Genomic DNA, 10,976 nt, shown 5'->3' with positions numbered 1-10,976 from the left:
CCGGGGGGTCTCTGCATTCATTTCTGCTCTGAATTTTGGAGATGTTAGAGCGATGTCAATCACACTGTCACTGTCCCCTTGTCTTGTTCCAAGGCAAGTTGGGGACGTGGTTGTTAATGGGCTAAGAAGAATTTCCCCTATCATTCCTTCAAGTGCGAGTCCTTGTGGGTTGGTGTTCCGCTGGTCCCATAGCTTCGATCTTGCATTGAGGTCTCCACAGATAATGACTGAGTCTCCAAGTTCGTTCTCTATTTCCTCTAAAAAGGCCCAATCCTCTTTTGTTGTGCAGGTTCCTGGGTGAACATAGGCATTGATGAGCACGATGCTTTTGTGAATTCCGTCAGGTTTTTCGAGACGCACCCCCACTAGTTCACATGAGTTGCTACACTATTTCTCTAGATTTATGGTGGAAACTTTGTTTTTTTTAGGTTATTGTTCAGTATGATTGCTACTCCTCTTCCTTCATTCCTTTGAAAGACTGTGAAATTCTCAAAATGTATTGGTCTGTCTGCACTTGTCCTGGTCTCTTGGAGACATAAAATGTCAAAATCATATGCCTATTTCTCAACTGTTGAGATTCTCATTCTCGCGCTGGAACAGGTCACAAACTTACTTAGCTCGTTTGGGCAATTGAGCTAAAATTACGGCAGATAGTAGTTTGCATAGGACAGGAATCAGACTCCCTGTCGGAGTCTGCACTAGTGGGTCATGGTAAAGTATGTGTAGTAAAATGGGAATGTTTACATAATATCAAGAATACTATAGCAATATTCAACTTAATGATAATGTGCTAACTGATGAATGAGAAGATAAGCTGCTAACTAAACTTTTGATCAACTGATTACTGACAAAAACTAAGGTGATAGTTAAAATAGTCAAGTGCCGCACAACTGAGTCTGATAGGGTAAAAGATGCAATGACATGTGGTACACTTCAAATGCTCAACTGGTACTTTCAGTATAATAATGCTAAACAGTTTTGTGCATAAATAATGAAACCTTGTCACTGATTTTTGCAGAATCCCCCCCCCCCCCCTCCCCCCAACATTCTTTTTTATTTCTAGGAAACAGCAAAATACATAACTATTTTCAGAATGAAATTGGCTGTGATGTGACTAAAATAGGTTATTTTATTTGCTGACAGTCAGACCATTAAGAAAGCGTACACACTTGAAAAACCACCACAGATGGTTTCACTACCATATTATTGTCAAAATGTTTGCCACAATATCATTTCATTTCTTACACAAAGCATATGTGTGTGTGTGTGTGTGTGTGTGTGTGCGTGTGTGTGTAACTACTCGGTTAATATGCAGAAATGAAATACAAAACTGGCTCGCACCTCTGAATGCCTAAATTAAGGAGAAAAAAAAAGAAAAAAAGAGAAAAAATGAGGCAGTGGAAAGCTACAAGATCACACAAACACACATGTAAGATTCACACAACACACTAGAATGCAGTGCTACATGTTATGGAAAAGTTAACACAAAAAGTTACAATAATGGATTCTGACAAACAAACCAGAATGAAAAATACTAAAAATCCAAACAAACCATCACGCATATGAAGACAATGAAAAAATACTACATGGAAAAATTACATGCTGAATGCAACATGTGTGTGTCTATCTCATGCACACACAGAAAGATGACACACATTCTGCAATTTGAATTTCAGTGGCAGTCTTAACTTTGTCTATAAAGTATAACCAGAGAAGTAGAAGAAACTAAAGTCATTATACCATTCCCCAACCCATTTATCATAAGCCTTGAGACCATTCCCAAACCCACAAACTGTCTTCCTAACCCCCTTGAAATGTTGAATGGGACCAGTTATGGCCAGAGGGACTAAAGAATTAAAAATATTTCCTTCCTTTCAAACAGTACCCCCCTCCCCCTCCTGTTTCTGCCACACAGAGACCACCGTGTTAAGCTGATACCAAGTCACAACATGACAGTCGGACCATTAAGAAAAGTTAACTTACTCACTTGAAAACACCACCAAAAATGATGTTTACACTAACGTATGATTGTCAAAATGATTTGCCACAATATCATTTCTTACACAAAGCATAGATATACTAGTCTTACTACTACTCTGATAATATGCAAAACTGAAATACAAAAGTGACTTGCACCTCTGAATGCCTAAAATTAAGGAGAAAAAAGAAAAGTGTCAGTGGAAAGCTGTTTAGATTAGTTTAATACATCCTGGAAGATCACACAAATAAACATCCTCTAAGTCAAGCTACATCAGTAAATCATACATGTTATGAAAAATAAACACAAAAAGTTACAATAATGGAGTCTGACAAACAAACCAGAATGAAAAATACTACAAAAATCCAAACAAACCATCACCCATATAAAGACAATGAAAAAACTACAAGGTGAGATCACATGTTGTGTGTGTGTGTGTTTTTATCTCAAGCACTCACAGAAAAATGACCTACATTCCGCAATTTGAATTTCAGTAGCACAAGCAGTCTAAACTTTTTCTATAAAGTATAACCAGAAAAGCAGAAGTGACTTTTAGTCTTTGTACCATTCCCCTACCCACTTCTTTAAACCACTCCCAACCCCACTCATCATAATAAGCCTTGATACCATTCCCAACCCCCAAAATTATTTTCCTAACCCATAGAAAAAGGCCAGTTATGGCCAGAGGGACTAAAGAACAAAACATGTTTCCTTCATTTCAAACACTGCCCCCCCGCCCCTCCTGTTTCTGCCACACATAAAGACCACCGTGTTAAGCTGATACTGAGTCACAACATGACAGTCGGACCATTACAAAAACTTACATGAAAAAAAACCCATCAAAATGATGGTTTCACTAACGTATGATTATCAAAATGATTTGCCACAATATCTTACACAAAGCAAAGATATATGAGTCCTACTATTTCTCTGGTAAAAAGCAAAACTGAAATACAAAACTGGCTCACACCTCTGAAAAATGTTTGCCACAATATCATAGTCCGATGTCTTATTTTATAAGGCACACAATGTCATAAAATGGCAAAAAAGAGGATGCAAAACAAAGAGTTAGTTACCAATATTTAAAGATTATATATATATATATATATATATATATATATATATATATATATATATATTTCACTGTAGTCACTGACACATACACAAAAACAAGGCATAAACAGTATGTCTAAAATGTCGGGTATCACCTCGTATCAATATCTAACTTCCATATGTTCTTTGAAATTCAGTCACAGCACAAACTCAGGATTTCCCTCTTGTTTCAAACCAAAATCTATGAAATCTATATGAAGTAATAAAATATTTGACCATAGCAGCCCTTGGCATTAGATGTAGAAATTCATCTTTTTATCCACAAAAGAGAGGTAATTAGACATAGTGAACACAAACAACTCACACCATAACTAATACATGTAAATGGGTCAAAATAAGAAAAACGGAAATAAAAAAAAAAACCAGAACAGAAACAAAAAGGAAATTTTCTATCTAAAATTACGTTTAAATAACATACTTACCGTGACCCAACACGGCTGCAAGACATCATGGATGCTGCCTACTGGAAAAATCCTGTCACCTTCATTGACTTCTAGTTCTACCTGAGACATGTCGCACGCCTGCGGGATGATGGCTCGAGAGGCATAGCTTCTGTGGTAGTTGCACAGCAGGCCATCGTAGCACACAAACAGTAGAACAGGCGAGCCCTCCACCTCATCGCGCTATTCTGCACTAGTTGGGTCACGGTTAAGTATGTGTAATTAAAAGGAAATTAATTAAAAGGAAATTTTCTATCTAAAATTACTTTTAAATAACATACTTACCGTGACCCAAATTTAAGACCCTCCTGTCCTCCCCGCTTCCTGTTCTCCCTGCTCGCTGCGCTGGTGATGGCATATTGCCGTCAAAAGAGGGCGCTAGCCAGGAGGACAAAGGGGAGGTTACCTACTTCTGGGAGGTTATCGGTAGTACTTTCGTTTTCTCCGCATAGGCGGATAGTAGTTTGCACAGGACAGGAATGTCAGACCCCTGCCGGAGTCTGCACTAGTTGGGTCACGGTTAAGTATGTGTAATTAAATGCATAATAAGCATGATCACAGTGAATATCTGTGTTCACCACAATCAGCCAGCACACCGGTTAAAACTGAATTAAGGATCTGGTGGTCACTGATAATGAGAAAAAAACAACACAAAAAAGCCAACCAAACACCAAAAGAATCCTTTGACATTTGCAGCAAATGACTGGTCCATCTTACCATAAATTCATTTTTTGACCTGTCACACTATTCTGTCTCCATAGGATCTAGAGAAATCAGAATATGTTCATCAGTCCTTTGATACGTAGGTGCATTTAAAAGAGGCCGGACTTGTGAGATGCTTTCCTCTTCCTCCTCTTCCTGTATTTCTTCAAATTCTTGGTCTTCGTCTTCGTCATCTGAAAGCTGATAGCCAAGCAGAATGTACTCCTTGAGAGGATTGGGCACCGGGAAAGAGAGAACTTTGCGAACTTCAGCTTGCAGGGTGTTGCGAACACTTATGCGACTCAGATGGGCCAGAGAGGGAATTTTCCTGGAACGCTTAAGATATGTCTGTTGCTTCTCTTCAACAGCTGATGGGGGTTCATCACGCTGTCTGGATTGATTCTGAGCAGATGCACCTGCTGTCCGCCTGAGACTGACTCTCATATCGTCAGCCGAATTTTCCTCTTCTGTGTTGGTTGTGTTCCTGGAGCCTCTAGTCCGGGCAGTCCTGTGCATTCCAAAGAAACCCCGATTGCGTGGATGCCTCACCAATGGATCTCTGTACACTGCTTCACCGTAGGGATTAATTAATTCTGGATTCATTTCTAACAGCGGAGGATCCACATTTCGCCTTTCTGGCACAGGAAATAAATCCGTATTGTCAAGTGTATGTCCATCTGCCCCTCTCGCCTGAAACACCATTTCAGGCCCTTGCATCCTTCTCATCTGTAACGACGGACGATACAAACGTTGCCTTATCCGTACAGGTAATAAACCCGTATCGTCAAGCAGCTGTCCATCATCCTCTGTTTCTACAGTTCTCAACTCATCCATGATGGAGAATGCAGGATCATCACCATCCTGAGACAATGGATCATTTCCTTCATTTGCACGTCGAGCTTGCAGCCGTGGGAAGGGTGGCAGATAAGCAAAAGAATCCATGAGAGTCTCTAGGACTCGACCACCTGGCTCCTCAAAATTCAATTGATCCCACAGAAGTTCTCTCAGACTTTCACGAGTCGCTCCCATTCTGAGAAAGAACACAGCCAGCTTTTCATTCCGACTGGAGCTGGAGGTCACTTTGTGACTGTTTTCACCACCATTGCCTTGAAACCTTTGAAGCCTTTGACGCCTTAGAAGCCTTTGGTCTTGGTTTATCAGTTGCGTCAAAGGAGTTCCTGTAAAAAAAGAAAAAAAAGGAAGATAATTTCACAGACACACATGACATATTTACAACTGATCAATGAAGAATGATGCAGACACACATCACTATTTTTCAAGCTTGAAAAACAACTGATCAAAGAAGAACAACACAGACATACAACATCATTCTTTCAAGCATGACATTTTAACAACTGTTTCATGAAGAATGGTGCAGACATACAGTTTCAGTTTCAAGGCAATGCCAAAGCATGCAGACTGACCCATACACACTACGCTGAGATATATTAACCACAGATCAATGAAGAATATTTTGCATTATGATCGAACAATGACACTTTGTCATAGTTTGTGCTTTCTGGTCAGCAGTGCTTACAACTGTGCAAAATTGAAGATACTCTGTTATAGACATGCTCATATGAAATCCATTTCAAAATTATGTATAATCATTAGGTCTTCCTACAGTTTGTTTGCTTAGAGAGTCCGCAGGACTCCCACTCACGTATTCCAGGGAGTCCTCATGTGGTTCTAGCGAGTCCACTCAGTCGCTGGTCAAAAAAGCATTCTTTCATTCAAACACATCACACACTACCCTACAATCAGTTCATATGCACACACATACTGAATGAGTGAGAGAGATACACACACACACAAACTCACTCACAAACACTCTCTCACTCAGAGATATGCATGCACACACAAAGAGAGATACACATGCATACACACACGTACACACACACAAGAGAGATAGATACACATGCACACACACACATTTATAGTGTGTACTGTGGACTCCCTGGCCGAAACTGTAGTGTGTCCTGTCTCATCTTAGAGACTCAGAGATGCACATATGTGTGTTAACAGAAGCCCTGATCATGCATCAGCCATTTGCAATGGCACTTGATGTTCAGTTCTCTGAACAGCTTGCTTGCAATACAATTCACTGTATGAGTTGTGTCAACCTCAAAATCAGCTAACCTCACAGGAAATCCTGGGTGACCCGTTCCAATGCACCCTAACATAACACACTGGACCACATGGCTAAGCTTTATTCCTGATTTGCATTTTTAACACAATAATCGCTTGGAGATTTAGGCTTTTGGTTACTGGCTACTGCAGAACACCGAAATTGGTTTGAGCAACTAATACTGTAATAGTTAATATAGGCTCAAGTCTAATATACAGACCAGGGTTTGTATCCCTCCCTCTACTAGACCTTGATTGCTGGTATGGGTTAACAACTAAGTGTAAGTCTTATGAACGGTTTTGCTTTTTTGCTTTTGTTGCTTATAGTCCAGCTAACTGCACAGGGCCATATCAGGACTGTCAAAACATACAAATGTGCAACTGCATCATCACAAAATTGTCACATCTCAGCCCCCCCCCCCAAAAAAAAAGACCACTAAGACAAACCAACAAAACACAGTTCATAACACAGTATCCCAATCATTTAGCTCCATTATGGCAAATAAGACTAGGCCATGCTGAGGACGCCAGCCGTTCTGCAAATTTATCATCCCCAGATTACAAAAAACATAAAAGGAAAAAACGATACTTCAAAGCCAAACAAAAATAACATAAAAAGACCAAAGAGGCAAATAACACTGCAGAATAGGCAGCTAGTGCCCATCCCAGTGTTTCCATCTCACTGCCTAATCGCCAGAGAAAACAGCACAGATAGTACATCATAGACTGTGGAAAAGAGAAAAAAGTGTCAAGGCTTGCTTGAAAAAAGAAAGGGGAATGGACTGGGAAGACAGAAAAAGGAGTGAAGAAAGTAAGGCAGAAACAAAGAGAGTGATAGAAAAGAGGAAATTTCTAGCACAGAATTTCCAGAAGGCAGGGATGCTATCTATACTGAAAGACCCCCAGCATCCCCACAGGGGCTATGGACGATTAATCAGGATGCCAATGTGCAACATGCTATTAGTACATGAGTGCAACTGCCAGAAAACAAAAAAAAACGGCATGGGGGTACAGGGGCAGCACCCTGTTGGGGGCCCATGGGGGCAAGCCCCCCCCCCTGAAGCAGAACAAAATACAAGATTTAAAAAGGCATCTGGAAGGCTCTTGTGCAATCAGAAACAGAAATTTCCAGACCCGTTTACCTTATATTTGTATTTGGTGTAATTTCTTGTCAAAAATTGGTGTACTCTTCCTCAAAATGGTGTACCAAGTGAACATGTCCAAGGCTGTGATTCAACTTCCTCACATGTGCTGATATTATTTATCTATTGCAGATCTAACATTTATGTTATTACTGTTAGTACTACTGATTTCAGTTTATCCAGGTGACCATCCAGGGCCAACTCAAAAGTATGGTCTATTTTTCACCTCCACTGTAAACAGCAACATACAGAGTTGAAAAGAAAAGCCAAAATTTGCACTGTGAGGAATTGACAGATCCAAGTAAGATTCTACTCGCTGGGGTCAACATTTACGGTTTTTCATTGGCCCAGTAGGGCAACTCAGTGGAAAATTCACTTACCATGATGGGTTTTGTAGTAACATGGCTTCCGGAAACATTAATGCACCGAACATGAACACACACACACGAGTGATTCATATAGGTCTAAAATCTGAGTACTATCATGGCCTCCTGTCTGGAAGTGAAGGTCGTTTTGATATGGGGCTTGAGTGTAGAGTTTAACAACCTGTTGGCATTACGCCAAAGAGGCTACTATTTCCACAATGTCCTTTCAAATGTGTAGGCTGGGGAATTGTCCATGACAGTTTCCTCTGAAAATCAGCCGAGGTGCAGGGGCTGCCTAAGGCAAATGAAATTAGTTATTTTTTAGAGGTTTTGGGGGGGGGGGGGGGGGGGGCTCTCCTGTGTGTGGGAGGGGGGGGGGGGTATTTTCAAGGAAAATGTACTTAGCACACAAGTTTGCACTGTGCCATTATGGTAGCTTTGGCATTGAACCAAGACACTGACTGACCACTAGCTCCAGCTGAGAATCCTTGACAGCTGAAAGTGAAATAGCCAGTTACATACCCACCCCCTCCTCCCTCCAGTCATCCCCCTTCCCCATTTCTTTCATCAACAAACACACCTGCCTGTCAGTTCATATGTGTGTGCGTGAGATTTTTCCTATCTCCCAGGTCAACATATCCACAGACCTGCTCGTGCCTGAACCCCCTTTGTGTGTATACACAAGCAGAAGATCAAATATGCATGTTGAAGATCCTGTAATCCATGTCAGTGTCTAGTGGGTTACGGAAACTAGAACATACCCAGCATGCCCCCCCCCCCCCGAAAAGAGTATCGCTGTGTACATGGTGGCGTAAAAACGGTCATACATGTAAAAGCCCAAAGGTGTACATTCCAGTGAACGTAGGAGTTCCAGCCCACGAACGAAGAAATAGTACCGTAAAGTTTGGTCTATAAGCCGCGACTTTTTACCCCAGCTTCAACCTCTGCGGCTTATACAATGATGCAGCTTATTTGCGGATTTTAACGATCCCGGGAGTGTCGCGTTCTCATCTATTCTTAGCTGCCCTTCAACTCACCAAAATCATGATTTCTGTCCATGAATTTTTGGATGAGCTTCAGGATCGTGTGCTAACTGTTCACGTTTTATAAATCAAATCCGCACACATTAAAGCCTTCAGATCAGCATTCAGTTCTACTCTGCTCAAGCGTACACCCTCATCATGCTGAAAACACGATGTTATGCCCACGATGTTATGCCCACGATGCAGCCTTCAAATTGAAGGCGATCGACCTAGCAGACGACAGTGCAAGCGACGAACCAGCAGCGACCTCCATCTTCATGAAGTGAAAACGAGGCTAAGTCAGTGACAAGATGGCGGAGGAAACAGTGCTGGTTCTCAACTCGGACACTGAAGATGAAGATTTTAGTGGATTCAGTGAGCAGGATGACGTTGAATAAATATGACAATCCCTAAATTATGGATCTTATTTTTGTTGTGTTTATTTCTTATTTTTCTGTGGCACTAGCAGTATTTTCGCTTGCTTTTCTTTGTATTGTTTCCGCTTGTGTTTATTTCATAACCTAGACTATTGACAGCTTTTCTTAGGATCAGTATGTGTTCCGGTACCAGAAATAAGTGCAGCTTATAAACCGGTGTGGCTTACGTATGTATAAAGTTCAATTTTTTCCTAAATTTAGTGGGTGTGGCTTATATACCAGTGCGCTGAATAGACTGAACTTTACGGTAGTCTGATCATATGCAGGAAAGACTTAGTACAGTGCTTCAATAATTCATCATCTGCCATCAGAAATTACAAGAACTTTCTCTGTATTAGCTGGAGGGATTGTAAGATAAATACAAAACATATCTTACTATACTTTTGTCGGTCAAAGTCCATGCCGTAGCCTTCCAAGACTAGCAGTTTTATCATGGCCATGCTCCACTTGAATCTCACTGCCAAATGCACAGCCGACTCGCGCTCCGCATTGGGGAAGCTGACATCAGCGCCATGTCGCACCAGCTCTTTGACGCACTCTTTCATCTTCCCACCATGACGCAAACACTCATGAAGTGCCGTTTCTGCAAAAAGAAATGTCCAGAATGAGAAGCAGAATCAGTGATTATAATTGAAAATAAAAGTGACTTTCCAAGCAATATTCATGAATCATTTTCAATATTCATAAAAAACAACAACAACAAACAAACAAACTGGAAGGAGTAGAAAACCATTCAGGGCCATCGTAATTAATAATGTGTGGAGAATGCTCTGTTCATTGACTGTTTCCCTTGTCTTCTGTAAAATATTCACTTATTTTGTTCGCATCTGGAAGAAATATACAAATCACACACAGACATACAAAACACAATCAAATCTCCTGTTTTTAAAAATCAACAGTATGCTTCAAGGAAAATAAATACAAACAGACAAACTAAACTTTATATCTATATTTTCTATTTCAAGGATGAAGAGGGAAAACAGCAATTCGCAAGGAAAACAAACAAGCATACCATTTTCTTTTGTTGGAATGGACAAAATAGGGAAACCAACGGCATTCTTCAGCTGCAGCATCACACACTCTGGCAGTCCTCCTTTCGCAGCAAGGTACAAACTCGTCTGTCCCTTTTCATCAGCGGCATTGTAATCAACACCTTGGTCAAAGAGCACCTTCACGCACTCAATGTGGTTCCTTTTGGCAGCCAGGTGCAGAGGAGTAGTGCCCACTTCATAGGGCAAAATGTTGAAAGAGAACTCTTCAGGTGCAAGCAATTTCTCACGAACACGTGGATCCTCCATAGATTCTGTAAGAGGATAAAAGGCTGCAAATGAAACTTCAGAGTGACAGAGATGAATATTAATTTTCATAGTTGAAAAATAAAATCAGAGAAAAAAAGAGGGAAAGAAAAGAATGAAGAAAAAATGAATCAGGTTAATGAGAGAGAGACAAATGCAGAAATATTTTAATGACATATATGTAAGAACAGGAAAAGCCTCAAAATCCATGATGAATTAAATCTCTTCAGTGCCCCATGACATATATATCCGTAATGAAAAATGCACTGCTATTTGCCCCATGACGTATAAATACGTCTGTGTCATTTCATGATTTTTAGTTTCATTTTTAAACAGATGTGTCCAAAAACCACCA

The 10,976-nt window shown here is 40.5% G+C and overlaps 1 protein-coding gene across 1 annotated transcript; it reads right to left on the bottom strand.

The window, feature by feature from the left end:
- Positions 1–571: 571 nt before the first annotated feature.
- Positions 572–10,699, bottom strand: LOC143278271 (uncharacterized). The gene is made up of 3 exons (XM_076583245.1): positions 10,339–10,699; positions 9,703–9,909; positions 572–5,411 (listed from the first exon to the last, which is right to left on the bottom strand). Exons 1-3 carry the CDS (start codon positions 10,691–10,693, stop codon positions 4,276–4,278), a joined length of 1,698 nt encoding a protein of 565 aa, XP_076439360.1. The 5' UTR covers positions 10,694–10,699; the 3' UTR covers positions 572–4,275.
- Positions 10,700–10,976: the final 277 nt, after the last annotated feature.

Source organism: Babylonia areolata, unplaced genomic scaffold (genome assembly GCF_041734735.1).
Source record: "Babylonia areolata isolate BAREFJ2019XMU unplaced genomic scaffold, ASM4173473v1 tig00000337, whole genome shotgun sequence".
In the NCBI taxonomy this organism is placed as follows: domain Eukaryota; kingdom Metazoa; phylum Mollusca; class Gastropoda; order Neogastropoda; family Buccinidae; genus Babylonia; species Babylonia areolata.
Note: the sequence above shows the minus strand (reverse complement) of the source record. Positions and strands in the feature narration are given on the sequence as shown.